The sequence below is a fragment of the Prunus avium genome, chromosome 5, assembly GCF_965620075.1.
Source record: "Prunus avium chromosome 5, drPruAviu1.hap1.1, whole genome shotgun sequence".
Taxonomy (NCBI): Eukaryota; Viridiplantae; Streptophyta; class Magnoliopsida; order Rosales; family Rosaceae; genus Prunus; species Prunus avium.
In genome coordinates, this window is record NC_142288.1 from 14814485 (window position 1) to 14837495 (window position 23011).

The 23011-nt window shown below is 37.2% G+C and overlaps 1 protein-coding gene across 1 annotated transcript; it reads left to right on the plus strand.

Moving 5' to 3' along the window:
* Positions 1–2268: 2268 nt before the first annotated feature.
* LOC110758050 (glucose-inhibited division family A protein) lies at positions 2269–15398 on the plus strand. The gene is made up of 13 exons (XM_088253393.1): positions 2269–2717; positions 4486–4634; positions 5106–5197; positions 6221–6334; positions 7293–7623; positions 8791–8970; positions 9876–9956; positions 10239–10457; positions 10636–10778; positions 11769–11935; positions 13680–13897; positions 14066–14158; positions 14868–15398. The coding sequence occupies exons 1-13, from the start codon at positions 2513–2515 to the stop codon at positions 15066–15068; spliced, it is 2193 nt and encodes a 730-aa protein (XP_088109519.1). The 5' UTR covers positions 2269–2512; the 3' UTR covers positions 15069–15398.
* The last annotated feature ends 7613 nt before the right edge of the window (positions 15399–23011 follow it).

A 23011-nucleotide genomic window follows, 5' to 3' on the forward strand; every position in this document is an offset into this window, starting at 1 on the left:
CCATTCAGAACCCAATAGATCGCACTCGCATAAAGTACTCTTTGGATAAGTATTTAGGATGATAATTAAATCAATGACTATAGGGATTAGTTGATTGGGTCAACATTAATTAAAGAGTTAATTAATCACTTTGATTTAATAAGATGTGAAATGAGCATGAAATATAAATTGGGTTCCAAGGCCCATTGGGCTTGGACCCATTTGGGCATCTAAAATTAAGTTGTATGTGACAACTTAAATTGAGAAGAGTCCAAGAAACATAAGAGGGCCTACCACACCATATGGGTATTGGGTTTGACCTAACTCATGGGAAATGGGGTCATGTGATGACCCAATTTAAGTGACAAGGCTATACAAGCCAATCTCTGACTTAGGGTTCTTTAGGGTTTCACTTTGTACGAGGCAAGAGGAAGAGATAAAATCAAGGTCTTCCCTTTGTACACAAAGTGGCCAGCCATTACAAGGGGGTTGTGCTAGCATACTTAAGCCTTCCTTGTAATCTCATCCTTCCAAAGAGAAGCTTTAGTGTGGTGAATTTGGAGGTTGCATCCCTTGATTCAATTTGGTGAGAGCTCATCAAAGGGAAGCAGGATTTGGAAGTCAAGCATCCCATGTGTGTTGTTGGTGACTTGCCTTGCCACTGCAGCTCCTCATACTCACTTGTTGACCAATGGCTGTTTCCTCTTTCTTTTATTTTTTATTTAATGTTACCAATAAAAGGGATGGGCTAGATAAGGTTTGTATTTGGGTTTTTTGACGAGCAAGGCTTGGTTTTTTTTTTTTTCAAGGCAACAGTCAAGGTTTTTAAAAAATAGATAAGATTTTCAAATCTTGTCCAATTTTTTTTTTGGAAATGTTTAAAAAAAATAAAATTAACATATCATAATATACATTAAAGCAAAATAAATTTTCATATTATGAAAATAGCACGTATATAAAATTATAGCAAATATAGAGCTCCAGATATAGAGTCCTGTTGTGAGAGTGATATTCTGTAATAGTTATTATCAAATTATATTAAAGATTTCATCGGAGCTCTAAATGAGGCTCTATTACTTATTGGGCTGAGTATAAGGATAAGAATGACAATACCATCTCTGGTACATCCCCCAACCGGGAATTTCTACAAGGGTACATGGTCTAATACCCCCTTGGACTATCACGCTAATTGAAATGTCCACCCCGAACAAAAATTTCAGCCAATTTAGCCTTCGTATTATATTTAATCGCCAATTTCACCCCTGCCGTTAGGTTTACCCCAATTCCATCCAAATGACCGTCAAAAAAACCACGTGAGAGGCACGTGAGCACGTGATTCACTGTTGAATTAAATTTAATTTTTTAAAGTTTAAAATAATTAAATTGTTAAAACTACAAAACTGCAACCAAAAAAAAAAAAAGAAAAAAAAAAGGGAAGGCAATCATCGTCTTCCCCAGCCCCTTCCTCCTCACATGCAGCTCAAGAGCAGGGGTAGCCAGCTCGGACGGAGATGGATAAAACAAGGCGGAATGTTTGCTTCAGTTCGAGATCTATAGCTAGTTATAGATGCATATCCAGTTCCTAGGCCCGCAGCATACCTTCCGATTTGAGAGCCATAGCCAGTTGTGAAACCCGTTGATCCAGTTGGTTTCAGAAGCAAGGGTAGCATCCCAGCCTCCTTCCAGCAGCGCATTCTTTGATTAGCTAGTCCAGTGTGCAGCAACCATTTCACCAGCAGAACTAGTTTCCCTTCCCGACGAGCTTCAAAGTCTCCACGATTTCGCCTTCGCGAATCTTCCTTATATTGCCATGCGGATCAATTTCAGAAACCCTTTCGTGCAGGGCCCTACAAATTTCCGCCTTCCAAAAGCTTCTCACTTCGAATTTAATCTTGGGGTGTGTCAAAGTGTTCACCTTGAGCTGTTCTGGAACAAAAGAAGGGTTAGGGTTAGGGTTAGGGTTAGAGGAGGTGGCAGAGAGGGTGGAGATTAAATTTTAAAGGTTGCCAGTATAGCCGGGCGGCTATACCGTTTAAATATATTACATTACATTTTCCTTATTTTCTTAATGCATTACCTTGTAAAATGTCAAATTTACCCTTATATTTGACAGGCATTTGGATGGAATTGGGGAAAACCTAACGGCAGGGGTGAAATTGGCGATTAAATTTAATACGAAGGCTAAATTGGCTGAAAAAATAATTCAGGGTGGACATTTCGACAAGCCAAATAGTCCAGGGGGGTTTTCAACCCTTTACCCTTTCTACAATTTGAGAATCCCGTACCCGTCCATAATTTTCTCCCGAAATCTACCCCAATTAGGGTCGGAAACCGGCAGGACCGGAATTTATGCCATCACTAGATTTGACACCGGCTCACATTGTTTTTCTAGAATTTCCGCCTGTACCGGTTAAAAACAGAGCCAAGCTCATTCATTATCATTACAAATACAAAAATGAAAAAAGGAAAATACATAATAGAGCAAAGGAAAGCTCTCTAAACTTGACGACTGAGAGAGCCTGAGCAATAGCCAATGGCAACAACACCAGCGCTAACGGTTCTTCATCTCTCTCGCCTCGCCCGCCACTTACCCTTCTCTTCTTCCCCTCTCCTAACACCTCTTCTCTCTCCTTGTGCTCGTCTCCTTCCCAAGCCGCGTGACCTGCCCTTCCGCTGCAGTCCCTTCTTCCCCTGCAACCTCTCCCGCCGGTTCTCCGTTGCTGCCTCAACTTCTCTAGGTACAGCTCTAGTCATATTTCTTGCTTCTTTCTCTGTGTCTGTGAGGAATTTTGTTGAACAGGTCATGTGTGTTGTTGTGGAGTGTTTTGGTGCAGTTTTACTTGCTACATTCTCTTTGCAATGGAAAAATATTGTCCAAATTGGAGAATTAGTGACGTTTAGTTGCTAAGTATAGCGTCTTTATGAACTTCTTGTTGTCTCTCTTTGGTTTTGTTGAAGATTATGTGATATGTTCTGTTTGGTTGCTGAACAAAAATGTAGGAAAGAGTAGAAAGTTCTCCGTTATTTTATATTATTTTAAATTTGTAAATTTTTTCTATTTCTCGTTATTGGGGTCCTTTGTAAAGCAGAAAAATATGCTTACTTGTCATGAACGCCTTGAATCTTATTCTAATAGGTTATCCAGATAGCACTACTATAGCTTTCAAGTCCTCGGTCTGCTGGACTGGAGTGTATGTGCTGCTTATAAAAGTTTGAATCTTTCCTCTAGTGTTGATGCTTTTTTGGATTAAATGTAAGGGTACATACACGATTATAATGACTGGTTCATGTTCAGTGATCACTTGCGCAGTGGAATGTGTATGACGAATCCTCCATTACGTTGTAGAGCTAGAGATGTAAATACACACACACACACACACACACACATATATATATATATCTTGAAGATTATAAGGCAGTTAAGGGAACGAGCTCTCGGGAAAGTAAAATTTGGAGCAGCTCTTTGGGCTTCAGTTACGGTAGAATGCAAGGATCTTTCCTTTTCTGATATTTATTTAGATGGGAGGGCAGCCGTGTGATAATTTCAGTTAGGGTACTCTGTATTAATTCTTTTTAGTGTGTTAATTTGGGGCAGCTTGGACTGCATAATCCGAACAAGCTGGTGATGTCATCACCATCCTGCATCTGCCAACCACCAATCAGGAACTTCCTTCTTTGTGATGGAAGTATTAAAGTGTGGACCGTAACAAAATTTTTGAAAAAAAGGAAGAGTGATGTGATGAGAATTAGAAGAAGGATTCTAAAATACTGAGTCTGGTTATCATTTGAGAGCCAATTTGAAAATTTTACTAACTTTTCCCCTTAAGCTTCTGTATGGAGTACCAGTAAGCCTTCCCATTAAGTTCAACAAATAAGCAGTAGGATGTTTTAAACGCACAGCATGAAGTGGTTTTGGAACATATGGTTCACAGGAATTTTTATCTGTATGAGCAGTCTTTGTTTTGCCTCTATTTATTTGTTCTGGACTTTGCACCGCTTCTTTTGGAATAGCATTCACATAATAAACTGGAGAGGAGAGTTGATCTAATTTGTACCTAGCCTCTTCTTGTATTTCTATTTTTTCCTTTCCAATCTACCAACCTTTCTTATCTTCATCTGATCTAACTTCTAACTATTTATATATTATGAGCTATTTTATCTTTTATTGAATCAGAATATATCTTTCTATGGATCAGAATAACTACCTCTCATTAAGCTCCAAACTGATAGACTTATAAAACAAAAATTCTACTTCTAAAAGAATACATATTGTTTAGTTGGAGTGCAAAACCAAGAGACGTTCTCCCTGAATCTCAAGGAAAAACTTTCTGATCCTTCGATATTTCTGTTGATATTAGAAGTTTAAAACTATAACATGTGTGAGTTTTACGTTGCCCCTGTCTTTTGAACTTTAAGTTGGCCTTTTTTCCCATTCACAAATTTAGGAATTATAAGTTTGTATACTGAAGGTTAAATTCAATTACTATATTGTTTCCTACTTCACAGGCCTGAGTGATGATGGGATACTTGATGAAAGATATGATGTCATTGTGGTCGGAGGAGGACATGCAGGCTGTGAAGCTGCCCTAGCATCTGCTCGTCTAGGGGCAAAAACTCTTCTACTGACACTAAATATTGATAGGATTGCATGGCAGGTTTAACTCTGGATTTTCTTGATAACCTCTTAATTTTGATGTTTTATTTAGGACTTTTATTGTATTTCTCAAAGTTAGATATGTGAAATCAATTTTCGTTTTGGATTCTTAACTCATAATTCCACTAAAACGAACAGCTGTAAAATTTAATCATTTACAGCCAGAAAGTTCGCCAATTTTTTCCCTATTTTTTGGTCTGATAGAAAGTTCATCTAATGAGATGAAATGTTTAGAATACTTCTTGTCAATCACACAAACTGTGATGCAGCATTCCAACTTATTTATTCTGCAGCTCCTCAGCTTTCTATCTGATGTTATATGTATCTCTCTCTCTCTCTCTCTCTCTCTCTCTCTCATGTGCTCTCACACAAATAGAGGTGTGATCACATTACTTCATGCAAAAAGGCTTAGGTGTTTAGAGTCATGACCCAGATAATTTAAAGCGCTTCTTAATAAAAGTGTTCGATGCAGCCTTGCAACCCAGCAGTAGGTGGACCAGCAAAGTCGCAACTTGTACATGAAGTGGATGCCCTTGGTGGTGAAATTGGGAAAATTTCTGACCGGTAAAGTAATAGAATCTCCTATATTTGGATGTTCTTTCTTGAGAAGCTTGAGGAGTATGTTTGTAGCTTGCTCTTGATTTTGCTCTGGAGGATGGACATTAGAAATTTAGAATTGATACTTCACTCCATTTATTTGTTTATTTTTATTCTTCTGTTGTAAATATATATTCAAATAATCTGGACTCTTTCATGTTTTGGTTTCTAAGCAGATTTCTGAATCATTTTGATGAAGTTAATTCAATAAAAATGGCATTCAATAACTTAGTAAGTTTTGGAATTATAAGATTGCATAATTTGTGTAGGTGCATGAGCAGGTTTATGGTATTTACATCATACAAATGGTCAAATGGTGCATACATTAAGAAGGATGGTATAAAATGCTTGAATGTTGGTGTAGGTAAGCGTACTGCAAGCATAGGTTGATTGCAGAGATGAAAAACGAGTGTATTTTTATAAATAAAGAAAATAAGTATTTTGAGATAGGAGTATGATCAGAAAATACCAATTGTCTGGGGTATACAGGTGGGTTGGAAAGTATTGCTTTTTTATTTTGAAAGCCTTTTGGGAGCTATATGTTTGTGAAAGGTCCAATTGTACTTGTGTTAGGGGAGAAGAAAATGTTTTAGATACTATCTCAGTTAATTGGTGTTTTTCTTTGTGAACAAAAGTTGTTTTAGAGACTGCTTTTGCATGTGCTAAATCGTGAAGCGCAAGGGCATTTTGACATACTCTATAATTCGGGACGTTAAATTGGCCTAATGGATTTTGATTCTTGTTATGGTATGACATTCAAAATCTGGCCTACGAATCTGTAAGAATTTTCTTGTTAATGCTAAAACATTTACATGGTGAAAATGCAAGACTAATATTTAAGGGACATGCCAATTTTTTATTGGTCTAGCTTTTCAACTAGCTTTTAAATTGTTCAATTTTTTTGTTGGTTCCTACCATTTCAGCTTTAGAATCTCCCATTGTTCTCTTGAGCGTTTGCAACTGTTCCTGATTTTCATTTTTTATGCTTAGGTGCTATTTACAAAAGCGTGTTCTCAATGCCTCAAGAGGCCCTGCTGTTCGAGCATTGCGTGCACAGACTGATAAACGGGAATATGCTATGGAAATGAGAAAAATAGTAGAGAGGCAAGTATTGCTTAATCTCGCTGCATTTCTACTGTCCTTTTTAGTAGTGATAAAGTTGGGGCGTCTCATTACGATTTATACTGTGGTTTACTGCACGACGACTTCATGGTCTGGTTCTTGTGGATGTGTTGCAAATTCTATATCATGATTGCTTGAATTGGAGTATCTTTTTTGGGATTATCATGCTTTGAAATGTAATAGTTTTTTCCTGTAAATGCATGTATTAGCATTGGATTGATCTGCATCTCTTATTGTTGTTAAGCTAAATTTCGAAATTCCTCTTTTATTTTGGCTATTTAATCAAGTATTAGACAGCATAATGATACAATTATAGTGGTGCTATCATCATCATCATATTTTCCTCAAAATTCCCACCACCATGGAGGTAGTTGCCTCAAAAGACTAGCAAACAACTTTTGTCTCCTGAAATTTCTCCTTGAGTACAGCCAACTACTGCAGCCAAACAGTAGAAGCTTTTACATAAAAATTGTAAAAGCACCTGAGTTGTTTGACATGAAATTAATTTTGTAGTTTATAGTAATTCCTTGTTTAACCACAGCTTATGGATGGAAAAAAATTGGAAAAAACCAAAAAGGAAAAAAATTGGAAAAAACCAAAAAGGAAAAAAAAGATTTGGTATAAAAAGATAACTACATGAACAACGATCTAATATGGACCTAATTAGGGACCACTAGGGGCTTGCATCCCAACTGTTAGATCACATATGGATGGTTGATATGTACAACGGGCGAGAGTAGGCGAGATGCATCTTATTGTCAATATCACACTGAAGACTGATTTATAGTTATAATTATAACACTGAAGACTGCTATATACTTTTAATGATCACAACTGATTTAGACTCTTAATTATCGCACTTATTGTCGTCTTGCATATCTTTGTTCGTATGGCTGTTACTTTCTATCAGTTAACTAGTTTGCTCTGCTTTGTTTTCCAGCACACCAAACCTTTCAATTAGAGAGGCAATGGTGACGGATATCTTATTAGGAAAAAATGACAATGTAGAAGGTGTACAGACATTTTTTGGGATGAACTTCTATGCTCCTTCTGTTATTCTCACGACGGGCACATTTATGAGTGGTAAAATTTGGGTTGGTAGAACTTCTATGCCTGCAGGAAGAGCTGGCGAATCAGCTTCACTTGGACTCACTGAAAACTTGCAGCACCTTGGATTCGAAACTGATCGCTTAAAGACTGGAACCCCAGCACGTGTGGACTGCCGCACTGTGGATTTTTCTGGATTGGAACCACAACATGGAGATGAAGAGGTCCTTCTATTTTAATCCCATATGTAGGTTCAGTATATTGGTTTTGCAATACTCATAATTCTAAATCGTGCTTTATACTCTTGTCATGCAAGTAGATAGTAAATACATTTTTAATGTCATTATGTGTCCACATGATATAAGGCATGCACTGGACGTGAGTCACCTTCTTGGCCTCTCAAAGGATGGAAAGTTCCAAGATAAACACTTGGCTATTTGGTTCTCTCTCCTGGACTAGGCAAAACTATCTCTGCTGAATTTGAGACTCATTACATGGAACCAGAGGGCCTGTTTCTAATCTGACATAGGTTAAAAAATGAGTAACTGTCAGGGTAATGGAAATTCCTTTATTGGGGTTCTTTGGTGGCGAATCTGGGGAAAAGACATTTTGAACTTAGGGTGTTATTTGGAGTTTTGGTGGTCGACTAGGCATAATGAGATTAAGTGTTTATGGTTCAGGGCAGACTTTTAGCAGCTGCAATTTTATGATTGTTTTTTCTGCTGGAAACTCAGATTTAGGTTTCAGGAGTCTTATCGGGTGAGATATATTTTGGACTTTTAGCATTGAAGGTTTTTAGATTTTGGATTGCAAAGGTTAGGAAAAATTAGGGTAGTTTGGGTGAATGGTCTTAAGGAATGGAACAGCTATTATTTGGGGTTAATATAAGCAATTGAGAGAGGAAAATCAGTGCTGATTTCTTTTCTTTCCCCTTTAAAAAATATCAATTTAGTCAGTTCTTAATATTTTCCGGCAATTGGCCCTTGCTGCCAACTGGTGAGAGCTGACTGCTTTCAGCATGGGTGGTGAATTGTGGAGGGAAGCTGATAACAAGCAATTGTAAGATGCTGCCTGGGGACCGCAGGGTTTCCAGCAACCAGTGAGGATTGGTATGGAAATGCAGGTGGTGCAAATGGACTGTAAGGCACAATCATAACTGATTCAGCTGATAGATAATGCTGATTTAGCCTGTATTAAATTAACAAAAAAAATTTGCATATGTTATTCTTCTTGTAAATTCTCCCCCCGCCCCACCCCCCAAATGAGGACTCTAATCCTTGTGAGCTAGATAACAAGGACATTTACTTTTCAAATTTTGGCGGTTAATAACCAGAAGTGTCAGTTTTGTTGCTTTTAGAATTGTGTTCTAAATCTGAATTGATGGTTAACAGGTCAGCTGGTTTAGTTTTGATCTTGATTTCCATATTGAAAGGGAACAAATGTGCTGCTATCTCACACGTACCACAAAGGTCACTCACCAACTAATCAAAGACAATTTGCATGAAACTCCCACTTATGGAGGATGGGTTGAGGCAAAGGGGCCTCGGTATTGCCCTTCAATTGAGGATAAGGTAAGTTGAAATTGAACTAATATCGTAAAGACATTTTTGCCATTAATCATCTAATCATTTTATATGAAGTGGGCCCTTTAAACTATAATTGCACCACCAAGCGAAGTATACTCAAACCATAAAAGAACTACTAGTTTAGACACTTTCATATTTGTTTTTGTTGCAACTAAAACCTATGATATAAAGAACCGAGCGACGCAAGGACAACACAGAATTTATGGCTTAGTCTCTATGTGAGACCTTCCCCTTGTCTAGCACTGTTTGTTTATTTATATTTGATTAATGAAGGCATGTTTCTTATTTTAAAATAAAAAGACTAAAGTCTCTATGTGAGACCTATGTCCAGGGGCAGAAGATTAAGCTGCCTTTTACTGTAACTAGACGTCTGGAGTGAAATCTACAAGATTTTTCTCACTAATACAATAGCTAGAACTACAATTCCTTAGGAGGTGAGAAATGGAGAGGGATATTCCAAGTGATTCTCAAAGCCTCCTTTAATAGCATTATGAAATGAGGCCATAAATGAGTGAAATTTTTCATATGGTAATGCATTTAGTTGTTGCCATTCTGGTTATTGTGGAACTCTTTAGTTTCCCATTTTTGGGTGGCGGCAACAATATATATGAGGCTACCCAAATCTGTATATTTATGTTTGAAAAATTTACAAGACTGACTAAAATATTTCTAAGGATCAAACAATTGTAAAAACTAATAAAGGACGATGACAAAGCCAAATAACATATGCCAAACATGGTTTCCAACAATTTTCCTTCTTAGCCATCACTTGTTCAATATACCCTTGTTGAACATTGATAAAAAGATTCCTTGGTAATATTTTTTTCCCATCTTTTTTTCCCATTATGAGAAGTTTACTGATATAATTTTGGCCTTATTTTTTGGTTTAGATTGTTCGCTTTCAGGATAAAGAGTCTCATCAAATATTTCTTGAACCAGAGGGCCGAGATGTGCCTGAGCTTTATGTGCAGGTATCTTCTTTTTAGATGAAAAAGAGAAAAATATAAATATAAATATAAATATGAATAAATTAACTGCATGACTGGGCCCACTTTCTACTTATGATATCGGTGATATATTTTTTATGTCAATATTTCTCTAATTGAATGCATATAGATCTCCTAATTTTGCCAAGTTTTTACCAGATTTGCTATGAGTAGATGATACTTATAATCAATGTCTTATAATATGTGTTACATAGATGCTTCGTTTAAACTTTTTTTCCCAATATTCATCATTTCCTTCTCACACAGGGATTCTCAACTGGTTTACCAGAGAGACTACAATTACCACTCTTGAGGACTTTGCCTGGACTTGAAAATTGTTCAATGCTGAGGCCTGCTTATGCTGTAGAGTATGATTTCTTGCCTGCTCATCAATGTTCTCGATCTCTTATGACAAAGAAAATTGATGGGCTTTTCTTCTCTGGTCAAATAAACGGAACTACAGGCTATGAAGAGGCTGCAGCACAAGTAATTATTTAGAGTGCCTTTATTCAGTTGGTGTATTGTGGAATACAATCTATCTATAGTTGTTGATGTAATGGTACATTCGAAAGTATTGCATAACATAATTAACTTGTGTAAAAGAAATTTTTGCTTTCTGGTTATTGTTTATAAAAAATGATTGCTTTCTGGTTCTTTTCTGAAGGGCATTATTGCTGGTATTAATGCTGCCAGACATTCAGATGGCAAGTCCCTCATTGTTCTTGAGAGGGAAAGCAGTTTTGTAGGAACATTGATTGATGATCTGGTCACGAAGGACCTTCGAGAGCCTTATCGCATGTTAACAAGGTAATGATCTCATGAAAGTATCTAAATATTCATAAGTTCATTGTTATTTTCTTTCATACTTTTAGTTTTGATAATCAACTATTGAAATGGCATCAAGCGTAGGAGGAGTTTTAAATTTTGTGGGTTGGTTGAGGTTATTGCATATGTGATGGTTGGACTTGATTACTTCATAAGCGGTTACATCAATGTTTTGCAAGATACAAGCAAAACTTGCAAGACTGTTGAATTGTGTAGTTTTAGATTCATCAAAGAAGTGGATATCATCTTCCTTGAGTTGCCAATGGTGTTGAACAATAGGTGCATAATGAGAGGAGGTCACTTGATAAGAAGGAAAAATGAACAGATAGAACCTAGACAGGGAGGGTGCAGCTAGAATTTATGGGCCATTAGGAAAAGGAAAACCTCTCATATCTATATGGGGTGCTGGAAAAGGGGCGGATGTTCGCCCGACCCTGACTCGAGAATTGTCTGTTAAAGGGTTTTTTTGTGTGGGTATTTTCCTTATGTTTTTATTTTATGACTTGTTTGGAAGATATGCTCATCTATCTAGACATGGAAGTTTTCAGCTTGGCTCCAATTGGTTAATATGGTCAAGAAAACCATGTATGTCCTATCTAAGATCTTCCATGTCCTATCTAAGTTTGGGTAAGGTGCTGTTTTCTTTTTCTTTCTTCATTTTTTTTTTTGGCTGAAAAACAGCAAAATAGGCAATGTAAATAGTTGGAAGATAATTTTAAAAGGAGAGAGGAGAATAGCTAGTTCAAACTAAATTTATAATATAATACAGCTTTTAATTTTGGTTCTTATGGTGTACAAACGTTCCGAACATGATTTCATATAATTTTTGAGGTTATGGGCTGTGTGATAGTTTGACGTATCTGCTTAGCCACAGTCATCTTTGCGGAAAATAAATATATACTTTATATGTCAATTCTTGAGCTTATTAGTATTAAAATTCCATAACATTGTATCGTTTATTTTCCAACGTAGCCGCTCAGAGCACCGGTTACTTCTTCGATCTGACAATGCTGATAGCCGTCTCACACCATTGGGGCATGAAATTGGGTTAATAGATGATAGACGATGGAAACTCTACCAGGACAAACAAGCTCGAATTTTAGAAGAAAAGAAGCGATTGAAAAGTGTCAGAATTTCAGGTTATCATCTTTATTTAATGCTTCTTATATTTGGCAGCTTCTTTACACCTTTACTATTGTTGTATACTGTTGTGTACTTTGCTCTGTTCAATCTGGCATATTTAATAAACTACTAGAGGAAGCGTACATTTTCCACATCTAGTTCACTGAAAGTTTCAATTTGTCCTTGATTTCAACTTCAACTGTTAACCTTACAATTTAGGGTAAAAAATATTTTTGGTCACTGGGGTTAGGTTCAAAGACAATTTTGGTCACCATGATTTCAACTTTCTCAATTTTGTCATCTCACGTGCAGTCGTTAACATATCAAGTCCAATTTCTTAATTCCGTCAATTTGAACACACCTGCTGCAGATGTACCGGGGAATTATTGAACTTTCACCCCAGCCCAACTATCAGAACCTCATTCTTCTCGCAATTAACGTGGAGGATTAGAAAAGGGGATTTAGGGTTTTTACTAAATGGGACAAGGGGGCTCAATTTTCAGTCAATTTTGATCCGATTTACGGTTTGTGCGTTGATGTTATCTCTTTGGTTTCAATATGAACAATGATGCCAACCCTGCAGTTTTCACTTTATGTCAATGTTTTCCTTCCATTTAATTGTCTTAACTAGAAGGAAGAAACATCCATGCAATTTCATTCAGATCTGAAGTCCACGTAGCTAGGCAAGCATATAATTCACTCTCTGTTCATGTGAGCATCATGTGGTCCGTAACCCACCCTATGATCTATTATGGGTGTATAAATTCAAAGAGATTTGTATAAGAAAATTTATTGAATGTATCCCTTTCAATTTTGAAATATTTTCAGATCAAAAACAAAAATCTTGAAATATTTATCAAGATAGGTATCCCAACTTGCCAAAACTTAGGGCTTGCAGGTTACAGCAGAAAGTGGTGGGATAGTAACTGCGTACTGCTCAGGAACATGGTTCTCGAATCTGTGATTTGGGCACAAAAGCAATATGGTCATGTTAGGTTGAGATCATTTTGGAGACACCCAAAGTCGTTTTTTGTCCAACTAGATTAATAGAATTGCTTGGAGGGATCTAAGCGTGAAAAATTGAGTACAGTGTGTTGACATTGTTTAAACGGAAAAGGAGGGGACCAAATAAGCACAAGTTGGAAATTTTGTGGTTGATCTTGTTCAAATTGAAACTTTAAAGCAACTTGTGGAGAAAATTTATGATGGGAAGAAACTCAGATGTGGGAAATAACTCATGGAGCATTGTGGTACAAGTGACTGACTTGTTCTATTGAAGTTATTGAATTAGAATCTCTAAGACAGTCTTCTGAAACTTTTAAAACTGTAATCTTGTTATTGTTAATTGAACTCACTCCATGGCTTAATCTTCTCTAGTGGTTTTTTATCAAATGCCTGTCTATTCTGTCATTGAGTAACAGGAAAATATGCCCATCATATGTAATGCATTATTTTGATCCACATGTTTCTCTTATAGGAGCAATTGATAAAAATGTGACCTCTAAATTTCATTGCCTTTTGGAATGCTTCTTGCAAAGTATTCATGTCATTTGTTGAATACTTCTTTTCATCATGTTTTAATTTATAAAGTTATTGTTCTCCATTTTTTTGTCACTTAACCAGGATTCATTCCTTTTTATTTTTTCCCATTTAAATAGTTCATTAAGTTGGGTATAGTATTAAAAAGTTGAATAAACTGAGATCTGCGGGTTTTGGGATATATAACTGGAACTTTTAGTTATTGTTTTGTACTTCTATCAGGAGGGGAATTGGCTGCTGATGTTACTCGTCTTTCTAGTCAGCCAGTGAAGGACTTTACAACTCTGGAGAGTCTTCTCAAGAAACCACACATAGAGTATAAAGTTCTTGATAAGCATGGTTTTGGGAGTAAACTGTTGTCTAGAATAGAAAAGGAATGTGTGGAGATTGACATCAAGTATGAGGGTTTCATTTCGCGGCAGCAGATCCAACTCCAACAAGTGAGAGATTATCTGTTTTCAAGAAATCTTCATTACTACTTTAAATCATGCAACTCACTGATTGATTTTCTATTTTTAATAATCTCAAATAGGATTTTTAGATACTTAGCGATTTTGTATTTTGTTTATCCATCCTCCCATATTATCCAACTTGTGTTCTACTTATAGATGGTCCATCAACAGCATAGACGACTTCCAGAGGATTTAGATTACTATGCAATAACAACTTTATCACTTGAAGCACGTGAGAAGCTCTCCAAGGTGTGTCCGATATCTAATTTCATTATGGCTTAACCTTTTACCAAATGCCTAGAACTCTGCCGTACGTGGCAGAAATGAATTTTCTTTATTATATTATTGACAAAATGGTTGTAGTTCTAAACTCCTGTTCTAAATTCTTCCCTTTTTTGGGGGTCATTGTATATACATAGACACCCTAATGTAACGACTGGTGGATGAAAATTGGAAGCATGATACTGAATCTGTTACATGATATTAAATCGCCCTGGAGAAATTATGATTGTTGATGACTAAGAAGATGCACTGATGTAGGAAAACAAACGGTTAAAAAGTAGAAGATAGAGAGAAACTTAAAAGAGATTGATCTGTTTGATACCAAATACATTGAGTCTCACTAACTCTTGGCATTGAACTCTTAGATTGACCATAAGAGATTGATCTGTTTGATACCAAATACAGTGAGTCTCGCTAACTCTTGGCATTGAACTCTTAGATTGACCATTGATTTATTATTTATCCATTTGTGCCAACTCTTTTACTACCATGGGCATTTCTCTTCGGAACAAAGTGACCTCATTGTCATACTCGGGTAACAGGCTTCATCTCAGGCTTGCTTCTGAAAGTGATCTTTCCTCTGTTACCAAGCTGTTGCTCTCATTATGCATCTTATAGCAGTTGTATATTGCTTTTGTCTGAAAAATCTGGTTTAATCGAAATACCATGTTCTTAGGTGAGGCCGCAAACCATTGGTCAAGCAAGCAGAGTTGGTGGGGTGAACCCTGCCGATATCACTGCCCTCCTCATTATCCTTGAATCTGATAGGAGGAGAGCGCAGGAACAGAGGAAGCTCCAGCTGCTAAATTCTATCAAGACAGATACAGATCCACATGTACCTGAAGAAGTTCCTTTGACTGGGACACTCAGCTCATGATATTTCTGTGCTTTTTAGAATTGGCATTTGAGTTGTTGTATTCAGGTGTATCCGAAAGTATCAATGTAAAGGAACCACTCTGAGGATCGAGCTATCAGCTGCTGTGTGTTAACTGCAAGTCTGCAACAGAAGTGAAGATAGAAGTTAACGTGCTAGTGTAGTTGAAGTGCAACTTTTATATAACATGTTTTCAGGCAATCTATATTCTTAGTGGAAACGGAAACTATCTATTTAGGTGTTCTATTTTTACATTTAGGAAAGTAGCTTAGGTAACAAATGTTTTCTTTTAAAATTCGGAAATGCAATAAATCTATCAAAACCATTTTCACACTCTAATTTTCTCCTCGTGCACCCATCTTTTTTAATTTCTTTTCTATGTTGTGATGATTAGACCCTTCCAACTGACTGAAGAGACCTCTCTGGCCTGGCCCTTTTTCTTTTCGGTAGCACTCATCTGGTCTGCATACAGAAAATGCAACAGATTTTCTGTTTTTTTTTTATTTTTTTTATACAAGCGATATTGAAAAGGGGAATAAAATCTAAGGCCTCGAATGTAGGTGTAAATATTCTTAACCACTTCAGGATTTCGGCTACAAGCCCCTTGTATCTGTTTATTTTTTTGAATCTTTGGCATCTGTATTTGAGTAGGTTTTAAGAGCAGTTATCCCAATATTATTGTTATCCGTGTACTGGAAATCTTGTGCTCCAATATCTTTATTTTTTTCAAGAGTTGTATTTGTGAAGACTTAAATCTCTATAAATTGGGAAAGAAATAATGGGACAAAAAATTCAATTAGACGCGTATAAAAAACCAAAAAGGAAATGTAAAATTGAGATTCCAGTTATCATTTAGACTTTGAGACTTTTCTCAAGCAAATCCCAATTTTGGTGTTCTTGGAAAATTTGAATTAAGCAATGAGTTTAACTTTTTTGTTATTCATCATCTTACTAGGGATTGTGGTAGGGTTGGCAATGGGTCGGGTCGTGTCAGGTTCGTGTCATGTCAGGATTATATACGTATCAAGAATGCTAAACCCAAAATCAACTCGTTTAATAAACGTGTCATTTTCGGGTTGACACGTTAATTTCCCGTACGGGTTTCGGGTCATGTTGTGTTAACCCGTTAAGTGGTAGCAAATAAAAAATAAATAAATAAATCTAAATTTTGATAAATTAATCAAGTAATTGCATTTTTATTTTTTATATAAAATAATTATTGCATTTTGCCTCTACATTATAAAGATTGAGAATGAGAAATTAAATAAAAAATTTTAAAAAATTTTTACAAAATTAAAAAATTAAAAAAATTAAGAAAATGAAGAAAAAACAAAGAAATGGGTTGGCTTACATAGGTATTTTAGCAAATTGGTGGGTTATATAGGTATTTTAGCGAGTTAGAAGGTTGACTCGTTTAATAAACGGGTTAAACAGGTGTCAGGTTGGCAAGTTACATAGGTATTTTAGCGGGTTAGCAGGTTATATAGGTATTTTAGCGGGTTGGCGAGTTGACCCATTTAATAAACGGGTTAAACAGGTGTTTTAGTGAGTTGGCGGGTTGACCCACCCGTTTATAAACGGGTCACTAGCGAGTTGACTCGAAAATAACATGTTTTTTAATGGTGCGGATTCATGTCGTGTTTTTTCCGTGCGAGTTTCGAGTCGTGTAACGGGTCGTATCGGAAATTGCCACCCCTAGACTGTGGCTGTATCCCAAGCCACACCCATGTCCACATCTGTTAACATTTCGGAGGAATTTGAGCGATCGTTGAACGAGATGCAACGTAGCTACCTGAACAGTGAATTTGAACAAGCAAAGCGACAACTCTTCAACAATGAGCTTTTATGGCTTTTCTAGTAGTTGTGTGCAATTCTCCATCTTCGATTTCATTACCCCTTTTTTGATCCACCTCTTGTTTAATATCTTACTACTTCTTCTCTGCCTTTTATTCCTCGTCGTCGTCCAATTAAGATCTATTCGCATTGTGGCTATTAAGTCTATCAGGTGTTTCTTAAAGCTTTGACGAGACGACGTCGTTTTTGTCTCTTCTTCTATTGTTCTTTTGGCTCCCTTCTTAGCGGCAATTTTAGGGCTAGGGTTTCATTTATTTGTTATTGTAATTTGTTTGCTTTTATTCGACCTCTGTCATTTATAGGATTGTCTTGGTTGTCTCCTGGTTTGTTGTAGTTGCTTCTCCCTTACAACCCATCCCCATCCTCATATATGAGATTTTGATGTGACCAATACATGGATGCTTGAGCTTGATGCATGGTGGTGGCTTATTACCCCAAACCCATGCTCTACAAATCCCCTTTGTCAGTTACCATGGCCCTTCTTCCCTTTGCAGCAGCGGTGGCTACTTGTTGTTTCACGGGTTTCTATGTTTTGGGGTTTTTTGTTGTTGTTTAGAGTCTAAATTATTTGTATTTCGGATTGGATTTTTATTTTGTTTGGTTAAGTCCTTCTTTTTATTGTTTTGATTTTTGTGTTGTGTGCTTGTATGTCATGTTCTATGATAATTACATGTTCATTCCTCTGACAAAAAAATAAGGGTGGTGATTTTCCACTCCCCTTTTATCCACCTACACTCCCTTTTGTTTGTTAATACTTTTTACTATAAGATAAAGGGGAGTGTGAGTGACCAAAACAAGAGTGAGAACATGCAATTTTTAAAAAATGGAGTTGTAAGTGGATAAAAGGGGAGTGGGAAAATCAGAATCAAAAAATAAAGCTTGATGGAGTTGTATGATGCACAAACTCAAGTCACATAACTCGCCCCGAATTCTCCATCAAAATCTATGACGAAGTGCTTGTCCGACATCTAGCAGGTGTCGGGCCCAACGTACTAAACCACACTTTTTGGCCTAATTCAAGACCCATGGGGTTTCACTTCTGCCGGAAAACTGGTAGAGTCTCCCTTGTAATTAGCTCAAAATCCAATTGCCTTGTAGAAAAAAATCATAAACTAATACCTCAATCATTCAGCACGCACAAGATTCAGTCACACAAGCCACAAAACAAAGATACATGGCCTGAAGCCTCACAAAACCCTACCAAATTAAAGGCAATATCATAGCAGTCTAACTAGTTTAAGTTTACAATGATAAAAAGGCACTTCAAAGAAATATCTCAACCCTATTACGGCGGAATTGTGGTCCAAGCTCGAAAGTTTCCTCAATGTGGCGCGCTCGACCTCGTCTTTCTAAGTCATGAGGGTGCAAAACAGGAAAATGTGAGTGGACAAAAAGGAAAGTTTTTGAAAAATAATATACAAAATATACTAACCCATCCAATTTCGTAAAACTTTTTGAAAAACCACATGATACCCTTTATATATATACCATACAGAAAGATAATGACATCCACCAGACGTATATACACAATACTTGTAACCCATAACATAAATGATAACCAAAATTCAAGGTGAATAATCCCAAAGACGCAACCAGAAACTCAGGGTAAAACTGAACTATAGAAAATACTCAAGGTAAAATGTAAACTCAAAACAAGAAATCAAGTGAATCTAAAAGATAAATAACCGAACTCAAATAAGTCATAAACAAACCAAGTTATGAACAAAAGAAACCTTCATAAAAAGGTAAACATTTCCACTATGACTCTTATCTAATACCAATCATAAGTTTAACATAAACCATCTCAAACCAAGAAAATTATAAGTAGAAATAAGTAATTAAAACCATGTAAGCAAATCATCTCAAAATAGTAAAAGTACCATAGTCTCAAGTAACCCAATTGTATCATCAAATTGGTCAACCCTGTGCAGACCAAATGAACATGGTGGCAAGGAAAATCCTAGCAACTGCACACGAAGAACAAATCAACATGTGCATGCAAAAATCCTGGAAGTCGCACATGTAGAGCGTGTCATGCACGAATGGGCATTTATCCTGGAAACTGCACGTGTACGTAACATGTGTGGGCATATATTATGGCAACCACACGTGCAACATCTGTGGGCATGATCCTGGCACCACATGTGTCGAGCATCCCTGATACACGTGTGGGCATGTCATACACGCGTAGGCGATACCGAAGGCAATAGGGTAATACAACCACATCCAAAGGCAACTTATATTCCGAAGGCAATTGATAATCCAAAGGAAACATATCATTTGAAGGCAACTAGGGTACCTAAGGTGAGTTTGAAAACAATTTCCCAAAACCTTATTATAAATCCACTTCCTCAAATCCCATCAAATCAGACTCATATAAACCAGGCTATTCAAGCCACCTAACGAACCCTTAAGCCCTACTTTCCAAATCATATATGAAGAGCTGACTCATGAGTAATTTCTTTTCAAAGTTTCCAAACTCTAAAAGCAAAAGTAGATAAAAAGTTAAGGGCAATTTAGACATGAAAACCATATAAGTAAAAATGAGTCAAAACCTAAGATAGCATGAATGCACTCTCAAATCATATCTTAAGTTGTAACAACCCATGAAATCATAACAAGGAGGCAATAAAGCTTTCCGATGATATTACATAAAACCACCATAAAGCTTAATTATAGCAAAAACAAGTATCTCTAACCCACTTTATAAGTCATAAGAGAAAATGCACCCAAGACCTTGCATAAAACCGTGCATGAATTGAATAATAATCAAAATAAAAGCTTATAAGCATTTCAAAGTCTTAAATTATAGTTTAGAAAAGAAAGTCGAATCACAAATGGTCCAACACAAGCTCAACCCCAAGCAGGTTCGTCCTAAGCACTACGCATTGCCCGAGAACCTAATTTTAACGAATACAGGCATTAGATTAAACTAGAAACCAGAACCGGTGGTTAAATTGAAACTCTAGTTTTCCCAGAATCCTAAGTGTGTGTGAACTAAGGTTGGGCATTCAAACCGGTAACCCGGTCAAACCGCCTAAACCAAACCGATGGTTTGGGTTGGTTTGTTTGTTTTTTTTCAATCTTCTTTTGGTCAACGGTTTGAACCCAAACCAAACCGAAATATATGGTTCAGTGTACGGTTTGCAATATTCAAAACCACGGTTTAACCAAACCAAACCGATTGTATTAAAAAGATATTATATATAATATTATATATATATTACATAGTTTCCCTCTTCTTTTTTTCCTTCTTCTTCTTCTTCTTCTTCTCTCTCTCTTCTTTTTCTCCTCTTCTTCTTCTTCTTCTCCATCTCTCCCTCTCTCCATCGCTTTTATTTCTTCTCTCTCTCTCTCTCTTTCTCTCTCTCTCTCTCTCTCTCTCTCTCTCTCTCTCTCTCTCTCTCTCTCTCTCTCTCTCTCTCTCTCTCTCTCTCTCTCTCTAAGAAAGCCAAAAAAACCCAAACCGAACCAAACCAACCCATCAAGTCCGGTTAATCGAAGTGGTTGGTTTTCATCAATTATGGTTTGGTTTCGGTTTCCAAAATAGCCAAAACGAAGCCTATGATTCGGTGTTTGGGTTGAACTTAAAACCGAACCAACCCAAACCAAGCCCACCCCTAGTGTGAACCATAAACGGATAAGTCCAGGAGTTGTATCAAGTGTTCCCAAAGGTTAAGGCGGTCTCGGAAGAGCTTCGGTCAACCGAGCTGGTAGGGCCCACCAACTAGATCAATTGCGCCCGTGGTCCCCACAACCTCCAATCTCCCATTCGGAAGTTCCTAAAAGTCAACAACAGTCCGCTAAACACGTCCCAAGAGTTTGGCCATGATCTAACAATCGAATCATCATCGATCGCACAATAGGACGTTGATCAACAACACTAACCCTATAATCGTCGATCTAGAATATCCAAACCTTCAATTCTAGATCATTAAGTTCCTACATACTCCTGACAATACAAGGAAGAACATACTCCAAGATAGGACTGATCTGACTATTCGACCATTCCCAATTAAACAGTGCATAATTGGCGAAACTCTGATCGGCAATCAAACGATGGAATCTCGTCAATCCTAGCATATTGTCATGCTCAGGACGATGTTGGAATCATTCTAGGTCCAAACCAAAAGGTCACACGTCGTCACCGACAACGGTGGTTCGGGGAATTTTCCGAAGACTGAAAAACTCCAAATCGTCGACACACCATTACACCAACAGGTCAAGCAAGACAAAGGGAATAAGTTTTGTACCTGGCATGATGGAAAAAGCTTCCAAGATTGGTCTGAATCTGAAGAAAATCTGGCGGAAAAAATGAGAGCTTCCCAACATCAATTTTATTGGAAATATGCCCTAAAGTTAAACATGTGATTTTGCAATCTGGATATTTCACCACTATTGACGAGACCCGACCTGGATTCCCCCTCGAAATCCGTGACGGACCCCGTGGTTGTTTCGACATCTAATCGATATCAGGCCCATTTACTAAAAATAGTCCCTTTCTCCGAAACTAGGGAAAAAAAGGGACCGAGACTCCTACTGAAATTTCGGCAATGTCTCCCCTGGAAAATGGACTTTACCAAATTTCCACCTATCAAAAACAACATAATAACAACCAATTGCCAGCACACACAATGCAGTAGCACATAGAAATTACAATGGGCCTCCGGCCTCATAAACAATCCTTTAATACAATGTACTATAACAGATCAAACAAAACTCAAACATATCAATTTGCGACTGCACCTAGGTGAACCCAGGTTGCCTATGTACACTTAATGAGGGTTAAAACCACACGTAGTTCTTCCAACTAAAAAGGATCACAATTAAGAAAATATATAGATATTGTCCAAGTAAAACCAACAATTAAATTTAGATTCATTCTCAACTTTAATTTCCACAAGGCATATAACTAAATATTTTATAAATTCCTTTCTTCACATGATTCATAACTCAAAACCATTTCCCCGTAAAAACTCACATATACAATGCATAACTCTTTTAAAACTAACAATTTACTCTAAAACTCAAATTACTTTTCCAAAATCATTTCTTTCTCGTAACCATACCCTATCCAAGGCGTATATTGCAAAACAACACTGTCCATACATCATAACAATGATCACACCTGTGCAGAGCACTCACCATGCACATGCTCAAGAAACCCCAACCCAAAAACAAATCCACATATATATATATATACACACACACACTCACACCATCATCATGTACTAGGGGAAAACAATCCAACCGGGGAATTGTTTGACTAGACCACATGGAAGATTCCTCAATAACCATGTGGCTAGGGAACAAGCCGTCCAACCAGGGGACTATCGGAAAATCCAATGCCACGTGTGGCCAATCTAAGTCATACGTGCGCAGACTGCTTGTGAAGGCCTACGACACACCCGACCAAAGGTGCCCGGATCTTTATCACATACCGAAAAATTCAACGCCACGTGTGGTAAAGTGATAGTGACTAAGTGAGCCCACACAGCCGAAAATCCAAAGCCACGTGTGGGTTACGTAACTAGGGAAAGTACATATCATAGTACACATCATATACCGGGAGAAAACAATCCAACACGGGGATTATTTGACTAGCCCACAGGGTTTCAACTTTCTATCATACGTCTAGGGATGAGCTGTCCAACTAGGGGACTATCGCTCTACAGCACACACGCCGGAAAATCCAACACCACGTGTGGCCAAACCAAACCATGTCCTACGCGCGTAGACTGCCCAGCCAAGGGCCTACGGCACACCTGACCAAAGGTGCCCAGACCTTTACCACACGCTGGAAAATCCAACGCCACGTGTGGTAAAGTGACGGTAACCAATATACAAGGGAGCCCACATGCCGGAAAATCCAACACCATGTGTGGGTATAGGAACCAGGGAAGGTACATATGAAGGTGAGATTCACAAACCCATATATATATATATAATATTATATAATATAAAATAATATACCCTCCCTTAATTCAATTTCTCCAAATTCTCAATATTCCAATGTACCCAAATATTTATTCATAGTATAAAAAATAAACTCTCAAAAGCATAAATTCCATAAAGACCCAAAATATCATTCA

Excerpts from the sequence above, each read along its gene's own strand:
- LOC110758050 (XM_088253393.1), top strand. The coding sequence starts at position 2,513 with ATGGCAACAACACCAGCGCTAACGGTTCTTCATCTCTCTCGCCTCGCC. Across the intron at positions 5,198-6,220 it reads ATTGGGAAAATTTCTGACCG|GTGCTATTTACAAAAGCGTG; the intron begins GTAAAGTAATAG and ends TTTTATGCTTAG. Across the intron at positions 10,779-11,768 it reads CCTTATCGCATGTTAACAAG|CCGCTCAGAGCACCGGTTAC; the intron begins GTAATGATCTCA and ends TTTCCAACGTAG.